Source organism: Ammodytes marinus (assembly GCF_949987685.1).
Source record: "Ammodytes marinus genome assembly, chromosome: 1".
NCBI lineage: Eukaryota > Metazoa > Chordata > Actinopteri > Uranoscopiformes > Ammodytidae > Ammodytes > Ammodytes marinus.
In genome coordinates, this window is record NC_137230.1 from 10,818,458 (window position 1) to 10,843,843 (window position 25,386).

The 25,386-nt window shown below is 39.9% G+C and overlaps 4 protein-coding genes across 5 annotated transcripts in view; all 4 read left to right on the forward strand.

Annotated features, from left to right (window-relative positions):
* LOC307251501 (RNA-binding Raly-like protein) overlaps positions 1-9,623 on the forward strand; it is a 34,715-nt gene extending 25,092 nt beyond the window's left edge. The window contains exons 3-7 of one of the 2 annotated variants that reach the window (XM_080028868.1): positions 590-640; positions 4,535-4,704; positions 6,030-6,143; positions 7,727-7,884; positions 8,279-9,623. In XM_080028868.1, the coding sequence (XP_079884994.1) occupies positions 590-640; positions 4,535-4,704; positions 6,030-6,143; positions 7,727-7,884; positions 8,279-8,317 (532 nt within the window). In that variant the 3' untranslated portion in view covers positions 8,318-9,623. The remainder of the gene's footprint in view (positions 1-589; positions 641-4,534; positions 4,705-6,029; positions 6,144-7,726; positions 7,885-8,278) is intronic. The other variant, XM_080028869.1, reaches the window with a different exon arrangement.
* A 2,841-nt stretch (positions 9,624-12,464) lies between these two features.
* On the forward strand, positions 12,465-13,877 carry uraha (urate (5-hydroxyiso-) hydrolase a). Its single transcript, XM_080026972.1, has 4 exons — positions 12,465-12,636; positions 13,168-13,307; positions 13,517-13,652; positions 13,746-13,877. The coding sequence occupies exons 1-4, from the start codon at positions 12,583-12,585 to the stop codon at positions 13,833-13,835; spliced, it is 420 nt and encodes a 139-aa protein (XP_079883098.1). The 5' UTR covers positions 12,465-12,582; the 3' UTR covers positions 13,836-13,877.
* A 519-nt stretch (positions 13,878-14,396) lies between these two features.
* Positions 14,397-18,370, forward strand: pdcd5 (programmed cell death 5). Its single transcript, XM_080053674.1, has 6 exons — positions 14,397-14,569; positions 16,232-16,272; positions 16,592-16,653; positions 16,827-16,918; positions 17,016-17,087; positions 17,425-18,370. The coding sequence occupies exons 1-6, from the start codon at positions 14,504-14,506 to the stop codon at positions 17,470-17,472; spliced, it is 381 nt and encodes a 126-aa protein (XP_079909800.1). The 5' UTR covers positions 14,397-14,503; the 3' UTR covers positions 17,473-18,370.
* A 939-nt stretch (positions 18,371-19,309) lies between these two features.
* Positions 19,310-23,425, forward strand: mvda (mevalonate (diphospho) decarboxylase a). Its single transcript, XM_080044073.1, has 10 exons — positions 19,310-19,478; positions 19,666-19,736; positions 20,178-20,292; positions 20,415-20,561; positions 20,856-21,055; positions 21,319-21,393; positions 21,544-21,762; positions 22,248-22,363; positions 22,602-22,710; positions 23,218-23,425. The coding sequence occupies exons 1-10, from the start codon at positions 19,403-19,405 to the stop codon at positions 23,296-23,298; spliced, it is 1,209 nt and encodes a 402-aa protein (XP_079900199.1). The 5' UTR covers positions 19,310-19,402; the 3' UTR covers positions 23,299-23,425.
* The last annotated feature ends 1,961 nt before the right edge of the window (positions 23,426-25,386 follow it).

Genomic DNA, 25,386 nt, shown 5'->3' on the forward strand with positions numbered 1-25,386 from the left:
CGAGAGAGACAAAGAGAGACAGAGGGAGGTTGAGAGACATAGAGGGATTATTAGCGTTGGTGTGCAGGGATTAGAAAGGAACGCTGAGGTCTGACACACCAGAATATGATCTTGCTCCGGCTTAGTGTCACTGTCCTCTCCTCTGCTTTTCTCCTGTGTTACTCCCGTCACATCACTCACCTGTCTCTGATTCTCTCTCTCCCCATCTCTCACACACCAACACACACGTGCACACACACACACACACACACACACACACACACACACACACACACGCACACCTGAGAATTTCAATGAATGGTACATTCGGATCACAAGACAATTTCTATGGATTTTCCCACCTTAGATGCAGCTGCAGAACAAATCCGAAGCCTTTTTTCTGGCTGGCTGGAGATCATGAACAATACATTCTTTCCAGATGAAGTGACTGCACCGTATACAATCTGATTTAACACACACACACATTTAACACACTGACTCACCAACCGTGCTCACTGTTTGTTAAGTGAAACAAGTAAAAGTACATCGTGTTTGGTTTAGACAAAAAAAAAACGTTCCTAACCACCTCGTCTGTCTCTGTCTCCTTCAGACCTGAGTTGGACCTGGACTATGACAGCTACCATGAGGAATACTATGACAGGTACTATCACAGAGCTACACGCATGGCGGCTCGCACACATTACTCTTTGTCTGATGTGTCTAAAGCTGATTCTTCAGCCAGTAGTCTCGCTGTCTGCCACACTGCTTGTCAGTCACCCTGTCAATGCTTACTTGTTGTCTGTTAATACCGCGTATCAAACTCACACCCAGACACACAAATGCACACACACACTCAAAAGGTACAGAGTTGCACGATTACTTTAAAGATGCTCATATTGCGGATTCGTAATGCGTGGTCCCGCTCGAGCATCATAACGCATAGTCAGACTCAGTTCTATTTGCTTACTGTGAGCATCCATGTAAATTAAAGGTATTGCCTTGGATTTTAGCAGTAATGTGTATCACAACAATTGGCTCGATTTCTGAATGTGGACATATGGTACTACCCGGAGAATTTGTTCATTTCACATGAGTGTGCCTAATTAGCATAGCAGTTAGCTAATGACCATATATTGCCAAATATTCCAGTTGACACAGATATACTGTATATATATATATAAATTAAATACGTATTGTTTCGTGTTGTGTTGATAGTGAAGGGAAGCACTTTTGGACCCAGAGTTAAACAGAGAAACAGCTCGTAACAAAGTGCTTTTAGCTTAATTCAGGGCATACTTACCATATACAGTAGTATTAGGCCAACATTAGAAATATTAAACTTTAGTGAAAGACTTAGACAGTTAAAAGCATTCACTTTTGTTTGACTTTAATTGAACTAAAACTTGAATGCGGATATTTTCTCAACCCCTGAATTATTCAGATTAAAATCAGAGAATTGTGGCCATACTTGAAGGCATCTGTTGTGGAAATGGTGACATGCATTTGCTTAGGGTGCTTAGGGTAATGTTCTCAGCCAATTAGCAATTTCTACCTGCTTCCTGATTAGGCTGACGACCACCACACACCAGCTTTATAAAATGTCCTTTGTAAGACTGAAAATGAATGAATTGTTTTGGACTTATTATGAACTCCTTTGAAGTATGTGTTTACCTTTGTCAATGTTAGAGCAGAATACACTCCTGCGCAGTGTGTACAGTTAGTGCAGTGGTGAGGTGGCACAGTAGTTGGATAGACTGAGCTCCACTCAGGGTAGCTGTGTATGATTGGTTTGCCACTGAAATTGCGAAGGGACCTTTCTACATCCCCAGGCCTCACTCATAAACACTCCACTCAGAACATCTGAATAAAATAACATAGTCACATTGTCACACACACACACACACACACACACACACACAAATATGCACCTCATTCCATTGCCTTTCTCGCACATATCTACAGTATGCTCTGTTGCTTGGAGAACTGTATTAGATGTCATCTTTTCTTTGTTTTCTTCCCTCTTTGGTTTGCCTTGCTCTGCATTTCTTTCTGTCTTTGCTCAGGGGGGCAAACTCACCACTGATTTTCAATTTGTTTTTAACACAGTGCATGATTATCCCCCCCCTTGCTGTTGGCTCACACTGCTGACAGCTATGTTTGTGTGAGTGCGTGTGTCTGTGCGTGTAGGAATGGAAGTGTACGTGTGCATACTTTTGTGTGTAAGCACATGTGTTTGCCTCTGGGTATGACTGTGTGGGGGACTTGTGTGTGCTTGCTTGTGTGCGTGTGTGTGTGTGTGTGTGTGTGCGCGCGTGTGTGTGTGTGTTTCTTCCTGCATTTGCAGTTTGTGCACATCAATATGAGGAAAAGAGAGAAGTGACTGTTTTGTGTCCGCTGTGCTCTTGTGCCAACACCAACGAAAAGTGTCTTTCAACATGCAGATAACACCTCAAACTGACAAAGCTGCTTTCCATGTGGGGTCTAATCCATAGAGACAAACACTCCCTCTCACACATACACACACACACACACACACACACACAAACACACACACTCTTCTGTAATCCCCGCTCGTCTCCCCATTTCTCATTGTCTGTGCTCCCATTCACTGAGATGACACTTCAAAGCCGGCGTAACAGCACATTGTCTATCTGCCCCTGCATACTGCTCGTAAGGACTTTAAACTCCCATAAGTCGTCGGTGTCTGTGTCTCCACCACATGGACAATGCTCAAAGCTGCTAATCTAACACACTTAATGGCAGCCTAATACACTTCATCCTTGTGTGACATTGCAATGTGTGTGTGTGTGTGTGTGTGTGTGTGTGTGTGTGTCGGTGGACTGTGGATGTGTTAAGCATACAGTCACACATCTCTGTATTAAGTTAGAGAGGCTTCACAGAATACAGCGGAAAAAAATAAAAGAGTAAAAACTTTTCAAGAATCGGGCTGCGCCTGACTGACAGGCTCAATCAGTTAATTACCGTTAGACTCCAAGTCCTCGGCTTGTGATATACAGCAGAAAAGCTTTTAAATGCTCATGGCTTTGCAAAAAAAAAAAACTGTCTTCAATCTATCTGTAAATCCAGATTTTGACTAGATCCAAATGAGATGGATTGCCGTAACCACAGAGCATCCTTGTGTACTGACCACCATTGAATAAAATTATCAAGATTGTGTTACCTGCAAATCCTGAAGAGCACTAAACTACATCTCTAAACTACACTATTAACTAGTACGACTAGAGTGACAGTGGATTGCATGAGGCTGTTTGAGAGGAGTTTTGAGGACATTTACAGCCGCTAAAGCTCATCATCTAAGAATGGGCATTGGGCAACTGTCGAATTTGGTGTCAAAGGAGTCAATACTAATTATACTTACTCAATGATAAATGCCAAATCATTTTAGATTTCGAGTGTAAGGGCTGATTTAATAGTTCGCTGCTGGGTAGGTGAACTTGTTGAGAGTCCATAACAACACTCTTTTTGGACTGTGATTTCTGGCTGTTTCTCACGGCTGATAATGTTTCAGATGATGAAACAGGTTTGTAGTGTTGCCATCTTAGCTTAGCTGGCACATGTCTTTGGCACAGTTTCCAGTGCCCTTCCAATCATAGATTTGAGTGCCCTAGTTCCCATGCTTTGCTCATTGGTGATTGGTCGGTTTTGATTCTGTACCTGTTTTAAAGCTGGTCATTGGGTCAATTAGGTTTGTGGTCGAATGTCCCTCTCTTCTCCAAACACAACATCAATTGTTACAAGGTACACAAGCCCACAGCACCCATCCACAAACACCCAGTGTCGTTTCCCGTAAGCACTACAGAGTTTGACTGTGATACACCCCCTGTCACCAGCACTACTAGCCTGGCGGGGAGCTATTGATCGGCCCTGACAGAACCAATTACATTCACTGACAGATAGAGACACGGAGATGTCCACGGGGAGGACAAAACGCCAACGAAAGAGACAGAGAGAACAGAGAAAGAAAGTAAACGACAAGTGGTCATAGAATATAAATATCCATATTTTTCTACGAGATGCTCATACAGATGCCTTTTTTCACTGTCTCGTCTTTCCCTCTAAAAGCTGTTGTTTTGTTCTCCCAGACTACAGGGTGGTTCGAAATGTTAAAAATATTAGTGCCAATGCCCCCTTTCACTTTTACTATTTTTTTCAAATATTAAGTGTTGTCCTAATGCAGGCAGCTGTCTACACACAAGTCTAAACAGAGTTGTTGAAACACTACTCTATGGTTTGTTTGAACATTGTTCTATTCCTTGTATCAATATGTACAGTATATAATGTGAAACCACCTGTAGGTTTAACTTGTGGCTTTAAAAGCTCCTTCATAATAAACAGAGGCTGCGGGCCGCTCAAAGTATATCTGCAGAATTAGTATCTTCTCTGCTGTCCATCAATATGCTCAGTTTAGTCACCAATATGTGGATAATTAGCCTATGTTGTCTCAATGCACATCCCCACACATTCACTTATCTCACTATAAGCACAGTTAAAGATCCGTTGTTTAAAAAGTTGTATGTACCGTGTATGTTTTCAGGGTGTACGACTACCAGCGTGTGCCCGCGTCCCTGTCTCCTCTGCCCCTGGGACCCAGTCTGGCCAAGCGGTCCCGTTCCTCCTCCTACTCCACCGGCCACAGACGCACTCGAGACAGAACCCACTCCAAGAGCTCCAGAGCCCACTCCACTGGTTCAGCCACAGCCAAGTGTGAGTAATAGCAACGGACTAATGGAGGTTGCTGCTTTATAGGGGCGGCTGCAGCAGATTTAGAAAGTTCGCTTTTCCATATGAAAACAAAAACAAAACATGTGCTCAATATAAAGCTATAGGATTATACGATCATTGGTAGTGACGGACAAAATATGCTGGTATTAAATGAATTGAATATAACATTTGACAATTTTCACAATTTGACAATGCCTTAATGAGACAAAGGATGCAGCTGCCGAGAGTTGGATGAGAGGAATGATGCTTTGTCAGACCAGCATCTCTAAAAGCTCACAAATGAACACATTGTATCTTCTTTTGCAGAGTTGGAATGACATCAAGTACATTTTTTCAAGTATTTGAGCAAATATTTTAGGGAAGCTACTTCAACTTTACTTGAGTTATTCCTTTTCATGCAACTTTAATCTTCTACTCCACAACAATCAACAGGGATTGTGGGCTACTTTTTACTCCACGACTACATTTGTCTGACAGCTTTATTTCGGACTAAAATGTTTCACTCCCTTCCAGTCCTTTGAAAGCCATGTGTTGCCAAGTGGGGTGATTTCAAATGTAAAGCATTCTTCTTATAACTAAAGTGTATCTCAATGGGTTGTAAAGATGAACATACCTCATAAGATCAATAAAAACAAATAAAAACATTACAATAGCTGGACAATATATCACTGTCTGTTTTTCTGAGCTCATGAAAAGTGGACTCATCTTAACAGAGGTTTTAATATAAGTTTGTTTAATTTCTACATAAACAATAAAACAATTTTAAAAAATCTAGTTATGGTTTTACGGGAGGATTTGTATTATTTCTTGGCTCGGCTGTCTCTAGAAATGTCATAGTGATGACAAGACCCCAGAAGGTCATCTCGCCCACTCTACTGTCCTTGACATTTTTACAATGACGTATCTGTGCAGTTACACAAACCAGATAGCCCATAACGTGTTTATTAGTGAGCATAGAGGTGATGGTATGTGGATTTGGTTGCATTTGCTCAAAGCTGTTTTCTTGATTCCAGTTGTTATGCTAAACTAAGCTAAACTAACCACCTGCTGGAGGTAGCCTTTTTCCAATTCAACCATTAGAGTTTCATCAATCTTCTCATCTAATTTATATGCAAGAAAATACCTAATAATGTTCCTCTTGAGCTCTCCCCAAAGAAAGGTCCAGGTTGTGCCATTTGGCAATGTCCCTCACACACACTCTCTCTCTCCCCCACCCTCCCTCTCTCTCTCTCTCTCTCTCTCTCTCTCTCTCTCTCTCTCTCTCTCTCTCTCACTCTTTCTCTCTCTCTCCCTCTCTGTGGCTGCAGTGGGCATGGAGGAGCTGCAGGTGATTAAAAAGGAGCTGACTCTCATAAAGACACAGATCGATGGGCTGCTTGACAGTCTGGACAGGATGGACACACAGGGGGACGACCACAAAGGTGAGACACTCATTCACCAGGACAGTGGAGGCAGGTACGGGTGTGAGATCCAATGATAGATAATCTATCTGCACATCAAATTCATTTTAAAGGCAGACTTTTTGGTCAATATGCCACTTTCAGATTTCTGCTTGATTAGCTTCACCAGCCACAACCAACCCCAATTTTGAAAAATTATCCAGGATCAGTGCCGCAGGGACAGTAGTGGGCCGGGCTGGGGGAAGGGAATGCAATGGCCTACACTGCACCACACAAGAGCCACTCCTAGTTTTACCTGACGAATCAATTATTTCCCTCCCGTCAGGATGTTTTTTTAGAAAGTTGAACCAAGGCCGAGCTTTCAGTGGTGGCGTGTGTGTGTGTTGATTTATGGTGGTGAGCAAATTATGGAACATGCTGAACAAACAGTGTGGTTGAAGTAACTGACTGATGAAGCTTCAGAGAACGGGACCAATATCAAGGGACTGAGAACAACAGCAGATGGAGGTGTGTGTGTGGAGGGAATATGCTGCTGCTGCTGCTGCTGCTACTGCCCCCATGTGGACATTTGAACACAATGCGGTTACATCGCCTGCCAACATGAGCAACAGCTCAGGGGAAACAACAGGACAAAGCTTTATTATGCTGCCTCGGGAAGTTGTTTTTACTGCAATCTTAATTAAATGGATTGTAAAACTCGCTGCTGTTGTGCAGTCCACCTTCCTCTAAGCACTAACGACTTTAATGGCTGCTACACTAACAAACAAAGACAGCGCTTTAACCTTGAACTTGAACTGGTGCGTAATAACGTCAGGCTGAATTAACAATTAGACAGCAACATTTGTCCTGTGGCTTTAGCCGTTGTAGGTGAACACTTCATGAAAGTGTGTGTTCATGTGTTCTATCTATCTATCTATCTATCTATCTATCTATCTATCTATCTATCTATCTATCTATCTGTCTAGCTATCTATCTATCTATCTAATTCCCCTGTCCCTCACAAAGATATTTAGATATTTATTTATTATTATCTGTGCATGCCCTTTTGATGCTGCTATTTGAAGTGGTGCTGCAGTGCAAACCAAATTTTGTTCTGTTTTGTTTGCAATGACAATAAAAATATCTCGCTATCCATCTATGTATCTATCATTTATATATCTATCTATCTATTTATCCATATATTTCTATCCATCTATCTATCTAATTCCCCTGTCCCTCACTACATTAGCTGCCTCTGTCCTCCCTCTCCCTATCTCCTAATCTGTCCTCCATTCTGTCACTCCCGCTCTTGTTTGCTGTCTGTCATCTGGTACAATGACAGCGGGATGTGCATGGATTTGATTACATTTGTTACATTGTCTCTGGCCCACAGAATACATGCATTTTCTATACACTCGACTCGACCAACCAAAATTAGGCCCTGAGCTCCACACAACTGTTTCATTAACAGAGTGTGTGTGTGTGTGTGTGTGTGTGTGTGTGTGTGTGTGTGTGTGTGTGTGTGTGTGTGTGTGTGTGTGTGTGTGTGTGTGTGTGTGTGTGTGTGTGTGTGTGTGTGTGTGTGTGTGTGTGTGTGTGTGTGCGTGTGTGTGTGTGTGGTGCAGGCTCTCCCCTGAGAGAGGACAGTCCAGCTGGCTCTCCGTACGCCCTGTCTGCCAGCAGCCCGGAGCACTCCCTCTCCTCCCTCTCTCCACCCAGCTCCCGCCATCGAATCCACCGGGAGAGCCTCGACCTGAGGGAGCCCAACCATGACCACCACACGGTAGCTAGCGAAGGCTATATAGTTGTTTCATTGTTGTCCTTAATTTGTCCAAAATGGTGCAGCAAATTTGTCTGAAGCAGTGGTTCTTTGTCAGTCAGAACATGTGACTTTGTCTCACGTTAAAACATTAACAGGTAAAAACTATGATTTTTAAACTTTTAATGATTAGTTGTTAAATGTATCTAGTTAAAAATAAAAGATTGCTTTGGCTTTAAAACTACACCCGCAGGATGAGCAGATGGTTTCTGTCTTGTGAAGTGAGTGGACAAGTAAAAAAAGACTCCACTCCTCCGAAATCAATTTTTACTTTGCACGATAACATTTTGACTGAGTCATTCTGAGCTCGCACTTTTAATGAATCGTCTTTTTGTTTCCCGTTGTCCGTCCGTCACAGATGAGCAACCACAGCTCTGACCCAGAGGAGGAAATATGAGGGAGGGAAAATGAGACGGCGTTGAAGACGTGGATCAAGTGCCAAACATGGAGGAAGAGAACAACCAATACCGCCACGCCAAACCACTATATCGGAGGCTCAACTCCCCTCTGACAGAGTGTACATATCAGATCACACAATGCATTTCATTGTTATCACAGCAGCTTTGGTTTTTTACTTGTACGCAAAAAAAGAAGGAAACAAATAGAGATCACTGTTACAGTTGACCTAAACACAACAAGTTATTGCACATGGTATTGAGAATCATTTTCTATGTCTGTCTAAAAGAGGGAGACAGGGAAGACTTCCAGAGAGTCATTATAAAAACACTTGGAGGCACAGTTCTGAATTTAACTTCTCATAATCCTGCCTAACAGCCATTCCTATTGTGCTGTTTAAATGGGTTTGCACGAACAACGATATTCCGGTATCAGTCCAACTATTGCAGTATTCATTCAATTGAGGCAACAGAGTTCTCTCATTAAAACAACATGTACGTAAGCAGCTTACCAGTTGAAATTGTTCACATTAAAGTCCTTCTTCTGAATCAAGCTTCTTGTTAGTTGTCAGACATAGTGTCCATAGAAATGTATGTGTGATCAAGGTGGTTTGCTAGATGCTCTGCAATATGTCTGCAACTTCACCAGCTTCTCCCTGGGAAAAGAGATAACATACAGACAATGTAGAAATATTATTGAAGCATGGGCGGTATAACCCATGTAAACAATTTACTTCAATATTGTCATCATTTTCAGAATATGAGTATAACTGGATTATTGTGTGTGCATGTACTGTCAAATGAAAGGATTTTGATTTGTGAAAGCAAAAGAAAGAATTGTGTACTACTAAGATTTCAAAATGTAGCTATTCAAAGTCAATCACAGTCATCCCTGACAGGATGAATGAATAGGCAAACTGATCATTCTGGAGATTTTGTTGTTTTGTTTTCTATTGTCAGTGTGCGACTGTGACTCTCTGAAAGAAGTGTCATACAAATGATCTTATTTAGGGAAGAAAGTTGGTTTCTCTATGTAAAAAAGAAATATTAGAAGAACAGTACACTCTCTTCCTCCACTTGTTTGGCACTTTAAGACGTGCGGACGCCCAGGTCAGTGTGTAATATTGTGTATTATTGTAAACTTTTCTGTAATTGTTGAACAGTCCAATTTTAACTTTGCTTTGGGACGTGTGTGTTTCTTATTTTATTTAAAAGAAAAACTAAGATGTTGTAATAATTCCTATGGTGTTACATGTTTTTGGTTGCATTCTTACGATAAGCCAAGTGGAAATACTCATTGTCACAGTAGTAAAAGTATTTTCATATTGAGTACAAATACAGCCCGTGGGAGTGTGTTTTTATTTGGAAAAGGAGACATGGCGGAAAGCAGAGTAACAAATTTAAATATTTTAAATTGATTTAGTACAAATTCAAAACTGGACCACTTACAGTATGCAACTAGAAGTGTAATTGTAACACTGCACCATCATCTACTAAGAACAGAGGACAGTTGATGATGGTAAATATAACCCTCTATCTAGATCATGTGATCACATGTCTCTTTGAACCAACCAGAAATCTCTAAACTCAATGCATGGATGGTTTGAACAAAGGTTAGTCTGGCCATTGTGCCAAGAATCTTCTATACACTGCAACATCAAGTGTGTTAGTTTGAGGGCTGCTGTGTTCCCTTGTTGAGGAGGATAACGCCAACACTGCCTTGACTCAGACTGCAGCCTTGTTAGAACAAGACAGCCAGGTCGAAAACAGAACAAGAGATATATTTCTTGCAGACAGTTATGTAAAGAAAAATCCTCCCCAATCATCTTCTCTATTTAAGAGCTCATGGTATCTTGCTGACCCACCAAACTGAACCAAAATGTTTATACAAACCGGAGAGAAATTCCACCTACAGTCTCTCCCCCGCCAGCGGTTTTTCTGAAAATCCATCTTAGCCCAAGAAACACTAATGAATAAGGGAGACAGATTGGCAGAGTTAATAATGGAGGTACACATGGAGAAAATGGTCTTTACCTATGAGTAATGGTTGGTTTTATCGAGTGGTTATCCAAAATTCCTTACACCCTAAAATTATGGGATTTTGAGCAAAGTTTAAAGCTATAGTTCGTAACTTTTTCATATAATTGACCGTTGGCTACATTCAAGCCATCGGCAAACAAGTTGACACAAAATTGATTAAGCCCATCAGCTGCACATAACTGTCTCTATTTCTCAGTTTGGCAGTATTTACAAACTGGTGATGCTCCCCAACACTTGTGCAGGAACTCAGAAAAATCCCAAGGAGCGTCCAAGAAATGTTTCAGTTGTTGATTCTACAGCAGGGGTGTCAAACATACGGCCCGCGGGCCGGATCCGGCCCGCGAGATGATTTGATCAGGCCCGCGACCTGTAGAGCATAAATTTCTGAGTATGTCAAAAAAAAAAAGTAAGTCTCTAGCCCATTCCTGTGAGGAGTTATGAATTTTTAAAGAAATAACCGAAATGCTCACTCCTGCCGCTAGGGGGCAGCCTAAATAAAAAAAGCACATTTTAGTAACGTGGGAAATGGTAAATGGCAATCCTGCTTCACCGCTATTAATGTTTCCTACAGTGCTTTATGGCAAAGTAAAAACCAAAAAAAAAAAAACATTTTTATTTTTAGTACATTTATTTTATTACTTTTTTATAAAAATAAAACTATTTTTATTTTTAGTGCTGAACAATTAATGTACTAGCAAGCGTGGTGTGTCTGCGGCTCTGTGTGCGCAAAACGAGCAGGAGCATGCTAGTGTAGGCCTACAAGATTTATTTCCTAATTTTCAATGCTGCTTTATTTTTATGTTTTAAATTGGGAAAAACGAATTCCAAAACAACCAATAACCTCTGTATTTAAAAATAAATCAAAACAGTAGAAGTTGCACTTTTATTTAATTGTATTTTGTCTGCATGTTTGCACAAAATGTGTCCCTGTACATATAGTAAACAAAATTGGACAACTGTAAGGTCAGTGCCTGTTGTATTTGTGTATTCAAATAAACAGTTGTTTATTTCATTAGTGCACATTGGCATCTTTGAGCAAAATACCCCCAAAAATTTTGCTGCGGCGCTACGCGCCGCACCTCCTATTCCCATGGCCGGCAGCAACCTTTACTAAGACATCTCCTGGGGGGTACAGAGATCCCTTGTGATCCGTGATAATGTAGGTTACAAATGTAGGCTGAGTGATAAAGCATATTACTGAAAAACAAAGTTAGGGATTTGGAGTTATTTTGCCATTATTTTACTAGTCCGGCCCACCTGAGATCAGAGAGGCTGTATGTGGCCCTCGAACCAAAATGAGTTTGACATCCCTGTTCTACAGCTAACAAAAGACCTTGACGTACAGCAGGAGGAATACAATACATGTGCGATCACCGAACTCATTCGCCACAGTGTTGTTGTAATTACTCAGAATTCCTCATGAGGGCAACAGAAGTTATGCACAACAGCTTTAAGACATGTATGCGGCCAAAGCTTTACTTTCCAAAAATCAACTGGTTAATGAAGAATCCAAAGAGAAAAAAAATACAGGTTTGAAATAATTAATAAACTGAAAAAGTATTTCACATACACAGAAAATGTGTATAATAACATAATATGGGGATTGATAGTTTTCATTTCCAGTGTTCCATTTCCCATGACAAAATACCCAAACATGAGCAAGTTCCATTTCCTGATAAAGGTCGTGGGTTAGCCTACAGGAGAAAGGATTAACTTAAAATACGTAAACCTTACCAGACCTGTCCTACCGCTCACGTCACAGACTTTTTTCAAAGTTGCATGTGAGAAGAAAAACAGTTCAACGCTACCACAGTCTCCATTTAGCATGCTGTAATCCCCAGCGAATGAATTTGTCAAATTAAATCAGCAAGTTGTCCATTTAGGGTTCATTAACCCAGCAGTCAAACATACCAGAGTCAGTAAATAAAAGAGACTTTGCTCCTTCAAACTCCATGTATTGTGTCCGTCTGCCCCAGCCTCTGAGCAGCCCAATATGATCAATCATTTCCACTGAATTCACAGTGTGACAGAAAGAGCATCTTGCACAACCAGTTCTTCTGTTGATGAAAAGATAAAACACGTGCACCAAATGCCACACTGAAGAGGACAGTGTGCAGAACTGAATGAAGGCAATTCGACGAAATCAGATGTTGTTAAATAAAGCATACAATTATAATTTTTGGGTTTAAAATTACCATCGCAGTTTGGAGCCTATTCATCCGCGCACATGAGTGTGAACAGACTGCAGCAACTCAAGGGTCATATTTTGCCTGAAAATAAGGTAAGCACAAAACTAATAATAGTTAAAAATGTTTGAGTGATATAGTATAAGTTGTATAGGCTATTGAATGGTATAACGGTCTTTTAGTACCACATGAACTACATGAACGAGGCTGATGAGATTTTTCGTGTAAGGTCAGCCAGCCAACAGCCCAGTCTCTGACATAACAATTAATCCATTCATTTATAATATAGCTTGCATATCCAACTTGCCTGTTTTTATTTGTATTCAGCTGCATACCAAAGTAAAGCTTCCTCAATATATACATATAATGTTCCAAAGCAAAATGTTCTCTTTCCAAAAAAAGCTGAAAACACAATTCAAGTTCAGAAGTTAAACTGCCTATCTTATCAAATCTCGAATAAACTGCCATTGTTTATCACAAATCAAACTTGATTTTCATTTATCTCAAGATATAAATTCAATTTATTTTGCCAGTAGTCATGAAGAATACTGAAAATGTTATATTGTCTGACGTGCTTTCCTCAGAATCACATTATCCATTTAAAGTCTTACTTCCTTGTTCTGTAGACCCAAGACATGGCAGGCTCACCCAGTCCGCTGAGCACCCATGTTCTGAACACTGCCATGGGTATCCCTGGCTCCAACATGCCCATCAGTCTCTATCGAAAAGATCCCTCTACTGGAGCCTGGAGCTTGATAACCACTGGGTAAGAAAGAAAGGAAGAAAGAAAGAAAGAAAGAAAGAAAGAAAGAAAGAAAGAAAGAAAGAAAGAAAGAAAGAAAGAAAGAAAGAAAGAAAGAAAGAAAGAGATGGACATTGTATAAAAATGACATGCACATTATGCACATAGTCACACTACTGGACTGTGTATAACTGCTCATACTGTAGATCATCAATCATGTTTTGTCTCATTAGGGCCACTAATGATGATGGACGTTGCCCAGGACTCATCGCAAAACAAATGTTCACACCTGATGTTTACAAAATGCATTTCCACACTGCTCAGTACTGGGAGAGTATGGGACTGACCTCCTTTTACCCGTATGTTGAGGTAAATAAATTTTACCCGGCCGTTAACATGTGAACATAAGTCTTACTCGTAGTCGGTTGATCTCATTCATGTTTGTCTGATGGTTTATTGCAGATTGTCTTCACCATAAAGGACCCTTTCCAAAAGTACCATGTGCCTCTGCTCCTCAGTCGTTTCTCTTACAGTACGTACAGAGGGAGCTAGAGATCCTGCGTGATGAACCACCATCCACCTGCTGTCTGACACATGACACAATGCTCATTTGGAATAATTCTTCCATTCAGATAATGAAAATCAAAGGCTTTATTTTTTACTTGTGATTAAAAATGTATCCGATAAATAAGGTGTTTATTGTCAAATTTGTCTTTTTTCCCTTTGGTAAACATGCATGTAAATCCATTTGCTAATTTTTTTTAATTTCCAAACCATCAGAGCTTTTTTGTATAGGCCCTATGCAGGCCTTGCCTTCTAAAAAATACTCACATTTACACTTTCATGGTGGCCTACCATGAAATAAATTGTATTGCATGTAGGCTACTCTACCACATCCTGACAATGTTTGTGTTTGTGACAGCCCCATCTTCATCAGCAATACTCATGGATAAACAAAGAATATTTATTTGATATATTGCCACAAGTTCAGAAAATTACCGTACATGATGAAAGCACTCTCACAGCTTCTGTCTTGTGTGATCCCTACCCTGTGCTCGATTGCTTTACCCTGTGTGTCTATTGGATCAGTTTTTCCAATGTTGATTACTTTCCACTGAGTTAGGTTGGTTGGGCCTTGCCTGAAGGGAGTCTATCGTGCATCATTTAACGTTGTATCGTCCCTATTCCTGTCTTGTTGGTCTGTATTACTATTGTGAACCATGGCGGACGACGAATTGGAGGCAATTAGGGCCCAAAGAATGGCGGAGCTACAGGCGAAGCACGGGGTAAGAAAACTACATGAGCCTGGAAACGTGTTTTCGCTCCGCCTTATAAGGAGATGCTGAGCTCACTGTGCTGCTAGCTGTGGTGCCTCTGTTAGCTAGAGCAGTCAACCCACAACAACTAGTTAAACTGTCACTCAGGGAGTATAAAAAGGACATGGTTAACTTATGGGAGCCGGGCTAAATGTAAAGGAACTGTTATAGATTCAGAAAATAGCGACATAAATCACAGCATTAGCCAACAGCTCGCTGGCATTGCTGCTAGCTTTGGAGCGACTAGACTGTGCACCCCTTTGGTAATTGACAACGTTAGCTGAGCAAAATGGATAACCTAGTTTTAAAAAAAATATTATTTATCAGTAAATAGCAGATTGATGAGCTTATTTAAAGGTTGGGCATTTTCCTAGATCATCTGTTGGCTTTCTGTTAATTCAAAATGCGAGGCCGTTTCATCACTACTACACAAAGAACTGAAATATTTGCAATTTTGCTACATAACTGTAATACATATAGTATAATAAAGCATAATCTAGTAGGCTATATGAAAGCCCATGACTTGGTAGAGTGTTATATGCACCACATGTGAACTGAATATCTGGTTTTCTTGAAGCAGATTTATCAGTGGTGTAAAACACACACAGTAGACTAGCCTATGTTGGTATGGGCCCTGTCCTGTATGCAAATCTGACACAGTGCACACCAGAACAACACACTCAGCAGACCACAGCCCCATTGATGCATCGGTTGGACCAATATGTTTGTCAATATTAGCCCCTATCACCAAAATGGACATCCGTGTATAGATATTGTCAGGTAAGTAAATTGCATGTGGCCTTACAGAAAGGCCCACCATATATTTGAGGTCATTTAATTCTTCAAGAAACAGTGCCCCCCCCCCCCCCACTTTTTGGTCGCTTCCTTTTTCATCCTCCAGTTTTTGAACCGAAGTGTGATATTCCAGAATTTAAATCATAAAGTGCCAGATTCCTGGGCCTTGTGGGTTTTGATTTGTCTATGGATAAAGTTCTAATACAGGAATACAATATAACAATGTCAGACTTTGTCAAGTATAGAACAAAGAAGGAAGGAGCAAAGTCCTGGACTTATTGCCAGTGTTGTACGTGGTGTTTGTCTAACCGATCTAACCTTCATCAAGTAGGAGGCAGACATGTCTAACTTCAGAAATATCAGAAAATAGGAAACATTCACTAAACTCAAATAAATAGGACATTGTTCAAAGTAATAGAAGGTAAAAGAGAACAGTAATATAGTTATCATTATAATATCCATCATTGAGTTTGAGACATGCTATGGTGCACATACATTAGGACCTACCTTATGGACTTACAGTTGTGATGTGTGGGTAAATGTTGATGAAATTACAACAATAACAACAATAAAGTAAAACACCAATCTACTAGAGACAAACGTCAAATTGGCTCCAACTATGCTCACTGTCTCGAACCTGTCACACCTAGTCCTCATTTTAAGTGTTTCACATCAGCACCTGCACTGTAGATTTGGCTGTTTCAAAACATTTGATCAGCCATTTAGTAACATGAATATTGGCTGGTATGAAATTTTTCTTCATTAGGTAATACATCCTCGGGTTACTTAATTTCATGACTACAAGCTAAATGTCATTATATGCTTCTATTCTTTCAGGATCCTTCAAATAATCAGCAAGGAGAGGAGGCCAAGCAAAGGTAAGATGTGTTCATTTGTGTACAGGAATACATGTATAGTAATTCAATTGTAGATATACAGTATATTACTTTGACTTAAATACAGAAATACAATTGCTTTACTCAAATACAGAGACTATTGTCAGGTTTGAACTGTTACATAATCATTGTATATTTGAAAACAAAGTCTGTGGGTTGTGGGCACTGTCTACGGCTGTGTGCATGACAGTTGTATAAACGTAATTTTTCTGTTTTCTTTTCACCACTCTCAGCCCCAGATCCAAACAGTAGCAGGTTGTGGTGATGTGGTTAAATTGTTACTCTTTATTTTTTTTTACAGGGAAACAGAGATGAGGAACTCTATATTGTCTCAAGTTCTCGACCAGTCTGCCCGTGCCAGATGTAAGTGTGCAGCAGAATCACTAGTCATCACTGGCTAGTGATTAGCAGCATTATGAACATTGTGAAGAGAATAATCATAACAAACGTTGTAACATATCTTATGCTTAGTCAGACCCATAAATACCAATCGCTTACGAAAACACAAGGTGGTCAAATGAGTTCCCTTTTTTCAGTGAACAATCTTGCTTTGGTGAAGCCAGAGAAGGCCAGTGCAGTGGAAAGCTATCTCATTCAAATGGCTCGTTTTGGAAAGTTAGGAGGAAAGGTAAGAAAACAACTTTCAACACTTGAAGCACAGCACAACACATCGATATGCTTCCACATGGCTGCAGTGCAACGGATGTGTTTTTCTCTTTTGTCAGATTTCGGAGTCGGGCTTGATTGAGATTCTCGAAAAAGTCAGTCAGCAAACAGACAAGAAGACGACTGTCAAAGTAAGCTCCACTATAATGTCACCTAGGCATGGGCTGGTATCCAGTTATAAGGTTTGGAACAGTCAACCTTTGACGACCAGTATTATTTTCCATCAAACCGTTCTAAGGTTCGGGTTATGGACCCCCTAGAACCTCTCACAAGATCTTAACATACAAGTTTATTAATGTTCAGAATATTCCTGCAACATAACTTTTACTTAAAGAGAAACGTGTAGAAAGGGAGCAAAAACCTTGTTGAGGACTGCTTTTATTTAAATTTGGTTTGGAATAATTCAATCATTTATTGCATTATTTTCATTCATATATATATATATAATTTATGCTGTGTACTTGTCAGTTCAACAGGCGGAAGGTGATGGACTCGGACGATGAGGACGACGATTAATAACTTTGAACGGGAGCCCCGGAATGAGCCAAGGATCTACTTTTTTCTGGGACTCCGATAGCAGCTTTAAATCGCTGAATCCTGGGATGCCACACTGGCCTTCTGCGTGTCTCTGGAAAACTGCATACCAAGAGGGAAAGAAAACAGTAAAGCGGAGTGTAAAATTGTGGAATGAGTGCTGGGCGGGCAGAATAAACACCGTGTCAAATAAGGTGTTTATTTTGCAATCTCTTTTCAATTGAGTTGCTACAAATATGGACTGCTTGTGTTGTGCTCCTGACATCTCATGATGACTTTGTTTGACTCCTCTAGTCCCTCTTAATAGTTACTATTTTCATTTTTATTTTCACCACGGTTGACATCTTCAAACACAGGACACTAGATAAACTACAAAACGTACTGCTGCATTTTATCTAGACTGTTGTGTGAATACAATACATTGTTCTCTATTCAGAGACGGCATTCAACAGCTTTGAATGTTGCACTTGCATATTTTTTTTTTCTTTCTTTTTTGCCGACATGTATCTTAAAAGTTTACATTAAAAAAAAATGTCAAAGCCTTAAATTGAGATATTTGTTTTTCCAAAAATGATCAGTTATCGTATCAATATTTGTTCTATTCTTTTGAAAACGTTGCCATTTAGCTTTTTGACACAAATGATGTTCCACAAGTTAAAGGCACACAATTTACCACGGCTGTGAGTATGCTCAACGCAACAGGAGAAGAACACTGCATCCTCACCACCATAGAAAAAGTTAACTCACTCTTTCTGGATGATTTACTATTGTTACTGAATCAACCATTTCAAATTGTGAATTTAATTCAAGAGAAGAGAGTGAACTGATTCCCAAATGTGTCCAACTACTTTTCAAATAAAAAGCCTGATAGAGAAACATGATTTTATTTCTTAAGAAGGAACGAAGAACAAATGCTGAGTGTCATGTCCAACTACAAGCTTTGTTTACCATATCAACATACAGTGACGAACCACAGTCCAATAACCAAAGGAAATACTTGAAACAGCTGTCATTGATACACCTATAAACATTTATATTCTAAACTCCATCATTGCTTTGTACTTTTGTGTTCCTACATTGCGATGTCAATAAGGATAAACATCTAATTTTACAAGTGAAATACTTACTACTGTCAATGGTTGAACAGTTATCTCATCACCAAGTACTGCAAGACTGATTCCCTGCATTTAAACAGTTTACTAATAGTCAATGCACTTAATACTTATCAACAAAATGTAATGTGTTTTACTTGTAAGTGTCAAAAGTACACCCACACTGACACTTTATGTATGGATTGTTAGTTTACTGTATAATAAACATTCTTAGTTCATTAGGTCACACATGTATTGTTTGACATCCAGTAGAGCTGTCAAATGAGTATTGTAGAGGAAAAAGTTAAACGTTTCTTTAGTGGAATTTCATTAAAAGAGTGGAAATACTCAAATATAATTACCACAAAGAATTACTAAAACAGTAGGCCTACTTGAGTGCTACTTTTTAACTATCGTTAAGTTGTTTTTCTTGTACTTAAATATAGCTGTAATATTACAGTTGCAATATAAACAGCCAGTTTTATTTTTATTTTTTATTTTCACAATAAGTTATGTGGCTATAATATTCTATGTGGACTTCTAAGAACTGGGAAGGTCCTTTCCTTGCCTCATTTTCGCACGACTGTGGTCAGATAATCTCTCATTGGCTACCGAGACCGTGTAATCAAAACGTCTCGGCCCTGATTGGTTGCGCGGTCGGCCACATGTTCATCTCCAGCCAATAGAGAGAGACCTTGAGGCAACGCTTTAGTAGGGTTGAAGAGTATTAGCTGTAACTGCTAAATTGAACTGCCAGAGAAGCTTTGTACAGAGTTTTTTAACCATTCAGGTACAGTTTTATACAAACATTGACTACAGCCATGCCCGTGGACAGTATGGACAAGCCACATATCGTAACATGCACCGCTCCTGTGAATATAGCTGTCATTAAATACTGTAAGTAAACCACCTGCACTTATTTAGCCTTATGTTGTAGTTTTGTAGCGTTGGGATGCAAATACTTCCTAATAATCTTTCAATTGTAGCCATATGATAACTTGTTTAGTTTCGAGCTTGTTGATGTTGTGTCATTGTATCATTCTGATAATACCTCAGTTATTCACTGTTTCTAAACACTTTTCAGGGGGAAAGAGAAATGAAGAATTAATTCTACCCATCAACTCTTCTCTGAGCGTCACTTTGCATCAAGACCAGGTATTTAAAGGCAACAGAATGTTCAGCAGTTCGACTGTGATACATAAAAACAGTGTCAACGTGCCTTTCAATTCAAAGTGGTGCTCGTCCTGTCCAGAGCTGCTTCAGTGAACGGCTGTATATACTTGCAGGCTGTAATCATGTTAAGACTCCAGAAGTAACAGTGCAGAACGAGACTAGTTCAGTTCAGTTATGCTTGTCTTGGCTATTTCATTCATTACAAACTTTGCAGCAGATCTTGCATTGAAATCTAATGTCAACATCTGTGGGATTTGGCTGCTGTAAGAAGTTCCTCTTTGAAAAACTTGCCACTGAATTGTCAATAAAAAGGCCATTTATAATGCACAGATATCTTGATGCTAAAATATTCAAATCACTGTGTAAGTGGTAAGATGTCTAAGGTTTGATATAGATCTAAACTGTTGTCTTTCTTCCTTTAAGCTGAAAACCACCACAACAGTTGCGACCAGCAGATCCTTCCAAGAAGATCGGATATGGCTCAATGGCAAAGAGGAGGACATAACCCATCCAAGACTACAGTCCTGTCTGAGAGAGAGTGAGTCCTGTTTAATTCCCCCCCACTCTTTTATACACAGCCTATGGTTTAAACACACATAGGTGAGTTGGAAAGATTGATGGCTGATGGCCACTATGTCATTTTCTGTGTTCTGTATTCAGTTCGACGATTAGCAAGGAAGAGACGTAACAGCGGGGACCCAGCTTTGGATTTGACTGGTTTGTCCCACAAAGTCCACATCTGTTCTGTTAACAACTTCCCCACTGCTGCCGGGCTCGCCTCCTCAGCGGCTGGATTCGCTTGTCTTGGTGAGACTCTGTGTGTGTGTGTGTGTGTGTGTGTGTGTGTGTGTGTGTGTGTGTGTGTGTGTGTGTGTGTGTGTGTGTGTGAGAGAGTGTGTGAGTGAGAGAGAGAGTGAGCTCAGTTTCAATGAATGACTGATATTACAGCTCATCCTCTGCTGTCAGAATATATTAAGCCTATTTGTGTACATTCTTTAATATGCGGTGTTTTATCTCAAATTTGATATCTCTCCATTTGACTAAGCTCTCCCTCATTTTACTAAGGGCACTTACCGTCACTCTTTTGCCCCTGTGTTGCAGTTTACGCTCTGGCCCGGGCGTTCGGCGTAGAGGGCGAGTTGTCTGGGATCGCTAGGCAAGGCTCCGGCAGTGCATGCCGTAGTATGTACGGAGGGTTTGTCCAGTGGATCATGGGAAAGAAAGACGATGGCAAGGACAGTGTAGCCCAGCAGGTGGAGCCAGAGACTCACTGGCCCGAGCTCCGAATCCTTGTACTGGTGGTAAGTCTGTTTGTGTGTTGTGTGTGAGAGAGAGAGAGAGAGAGAGACTGAGAGTGACAAAAATGAGAGCCAAATAATACGGTTGTTTGTTATGACCTTTCACATTTGTGTTCTAGTGTGAAGGTCACATACTTAAAAGTTATCCCTTCAATAAATGGCAGGCTCTCATGTGACCTGTAGAGCAAGCTTGTTGATTAGCACCTAGACTTGGATTTGAAATGGTAAAAGGTTATATTTCATGTTATTGATATGTTTTGTTACAGGCCAGTGCTGAGAGGAAACCAGTGGGAAGCACCTCTGGAATGCAAACCAGTGTACAGACAAGTCTTCTCTTAAAGGTACCAGCACCACATGTACATAAGTATACCATAACTGTCAATACTGATTAAGTGGTGATTTTGCCCATTTACGTTCTATCGTTACTTAAAGTAGAGGTCTAAATCTTATCCCTTCTGTGTGTGTGTGTGTGTGTGTGTGTGTGTGTGTAGCACCGTGCCGAGTCTGTCGTCCCAGGCCGTATGGTAGGGATGACTGAAGCGGTGCGGAGAAAGGACTTCACTGCATTTGCTGAACTAACCATGAAGGACAGTAACCAGTTCCACGCCACGTGCCTTGACACATACCCTCCCATCTTCTACCTCAGCAGTGTGTCTCACCAGGTTATCAACTTGGTGCATCGGTATAACAGACACTACGGAGAGACAAGGGTGAGCCACTTTTACCCCTTCTTTTTTCTAGTCTTCTTGCTACAGTGTCTGAACCAGGTGCTGTGTTATTCGCTTGGACAGCTGCATGTTTACCTTGTCTTTTCTTTTTTAAGAAAATACTTGTTGCTGCATTATTCCAAACGTATTCACCATAAGAAGAAAGAAAGAAAATAAAGCAAATCAAATGTTCTTTATGATGGATTGAGAGAGTTTAAGTTCCCTGCTAAATGAAACGGAAAAAACGAAATAGAAATTCTATATTTAAAACTACAAACGTACCTTCAAAAGTTCTTAAGTGTGCATGTCTTATAATAAGGTTCTTTTCGAGCATGTGTCTGCCATTTCTCTCGGTTCATGCATTTGAATTTCTGAGATGGCGTAATGAAGATGTGAAACATGCGGGGTGGTTTTCGAAATTGAGGAACAGGAAAAAGCATTGTGTCTTCATATGAATGTCACAGTGTTTATTTTTTTTTTCTCTCCAGTTGGCGTACACGTTTGATGCGGGACCCAACGCTGTCATCTTCACACTACAGCAGCATGTTCCTGAATTTGTTCGAGTGGTTCAACATTTCTTCCCCCCAGAGAGCAACGGAGGACAGTGAGTTATCACTTACCACACCTACTCAGCTTTAGGGCCTGGACCTTTGCAAAATATAGCTAATGCACAAACTAATAATGTATCTAAAAAAAACATGTACAGTATATACATAAGTACACATTGAAACACTTTTTTTCTTCTTCTGCAACTTAACTGTATGACTTTTTTGCTGTTGTTAATGAGGGTGTGTTTGTTTTCATCTGAAATGAGTCACCATCTGTTTCTTCCTTCTGGGCAGGTTTATTACCGGTCTTCCAGTAAACCATGTCGCTTTGTCTGAGGAGCTGAAGCAGGCTATTGGTCTGGAGCCCATGCCAAAGGGAATAAGCTACATTATTAGTACAAAGGTACACACATACACACTGATGTGTATCACTCTGCTGCTCAGTTCTTTTATAAGGTCAAATGAAACTTTTGACAAAAAAAAGTGATTTTGTCAACAAGTGTTCTCCAGAATCCGCCATTAAGATAAACACGCCAAGTTGTATACATCATAAACAGATAATATAGATTTCAACCTTTAAGCCTGCATGATATACAGCAGGAAACTGTGGTTCCCTAATTGTCAGATTGCAAGATTAGTTTAGATTTATTTCTACATTTCCTTTTCGCATTCTCTTATGTAACTTAGCGTTGCACTTCTTCAGTTGACAATTGTGGTGCAGTGTGTTAGCCTACAACTGTTTTACTGCTGCAACACTGGAGACTTTAATCTTTACTTGTTTTATTTAACAGATATATATATTTTTTAATATTATTAAAGGAAGTTTTTAAATTATATGCATTGTATCAACAGACAGACATGCTAACATAGGATGAGTGACGTCTGATCTTTGTCTTGTTCCGTGTTCCAGGCTGGACCAGGTCCTCGTGTGCTAGAGGATCCTAATCAGAATCTTCTTGGATCTGACGGCCTGCCTAAAGAGACTGTTTGATGGCCCACAGCCCTAAACAGACAGTGTTCAACGGAGCAATAACACATCCTGTGAAAACATAATTTCAGACCTGAACTGAATATTTGAGTTGTGTCAACTTTATTCTGTCAACAAAAAATAAAATATATTTTAGTCAAACTAATTGCTTCTTTTTGTTGTTGTCCAGATAGGGGAAAGTGGCCTAAGTTGTGCAACTTTTCACTCAAAGCGACTTTAAAGTAAGGCCTTGACAGTAAAGTCTCCAACTCAAATATGTACATACATTTCAGGGTGTTGTGCATCCCTGGCAATAAAAACTTTGGATCTGGAATAAACTGTTGAAGAAATATAGCTTTCGGAAAAAAAGTTGTCTTGTTGCACAACTTGCCCCCGGTGTGGTGTAAGTTGTGCGGTTGGAGAGAATACCATGGGGTAAGTTGTGCCATTGCTATATATCTCATAAACTGATATGCAAGACAAATCCATAAGACAATTACTTATTTAAGGTGTATTTAAAGTAAATAGTTGACAGACAAGATTGAAGGACAATTTTCTTAAACAAGGCCTAGCAGATCTAATGGTTTTACCTGCAAAGCTCACAATGGCAAAGTCACCATCATCATCTTTCTGGCCATCTGAACTCTCATCAGTGGTGTCGTTAAGTGGAATTGAGATGTCACTCTCTTCTGAGCTACTGTAGACAATCACTTTCTTTTGGTGACCAGCGTGTACAGCCATGCCACTGGCACAACTCTCAGAAATGTACTTTGCACTAGTTGCTCCGTGCTTGTGGAACCAACTGCCACCTGACAGATGTGATTCCCCCTACATTTCTGCCTTTAAATCAAGGCTCAAAACCCATATGTACACCCTGGTGTTTCCTCCCCATTAACTATCTTACCTCTGCACTACTATCTGTGTTTATGTGGATGTATGGGCTTTACGTCTTTTATTTTGATTATTGTTATTTTACCTTCATTGTTTATCTACTGAATGCACTATGTACAGCACTTTGGACAGTGCAAACTGTCACACATGTGCTTTTATAAATACATTTTACTTACTTACTTTCTTATAACTCACCTAGGCCCTTTGGCACAAATCACCCCAATCCCAGAAATTTGGATAATAAGCATAATGCAGCAATTTAGGGCTGACATCGTGCTAACTGTATAGACTCAAAATGTAGCATACCAAAGCACTAAAACATGTGTCAAATGTTTTCAAACTTGTCTATAATTGTTCAGGCACAATAATCAAAAAACCTTGATCATGGAAATTTTACTTTGAAAGGCAAAACACAGTTTTTTTTAGCTTAAATGTGCTTATATCTTATTCCTTGTGTCTCCCTTCTTTACAGGATGAGTCAAATGGATGGCTCTTCTTAAATAGGTGGTCACATTTCCAATTTCTTCCACGGTTTTCTAGAAACAAGGGGTGGCACAACTTCCAAAATGCACAACTTAGGCCACTCTCCCCTACTAGTTTTCTTTTTTAAATATGTTTTTTTTTGGGTCAGGGACCGGTGTGAAGAGAGGAATGAAAGTAATGAAACTCATATCTACTTAATGTGCCAAAACTTTACAAGCTGAAATGTTCATAATGACAGCAGCACTAAAGCACTCCCACAATGTGATATTAAAAAAAATACCATATAAGAAGAAATTATATATAGAAGAACGATTCTGTGATGTCACAGAAAGAGAAATGTAGGGTTAGACAGTGAGACTATAAAACACTCTTTCTGCCTTTTCTCAGGCTAGGATGATCCGATTTAAATTTTATTTGCACATTTATACTTCATAGGATCTCCGAGTTCAATACACCTTCATATTCCAACCGGTGAAGTAGGCCTTTAATCACTTCCTGCAGGCACATTGAAACTCCCGGGTTCCAATACCAATACTTCCATACTATTTAGTATGTCAGAAAAATATTTAGGATGACCCAAGACATGCATGTCAAATTCAGTATGCCAAAAAAAAAAAAATCATATGCAAACCAGCATAATAAAGAAAAAAAAGAGAAAATGTACGTGATTTGGAACGCGTGCAATCTATTTTCATACAAAACTTATTTGCTCCAACTGACCCATGCGCCTGCTTCATG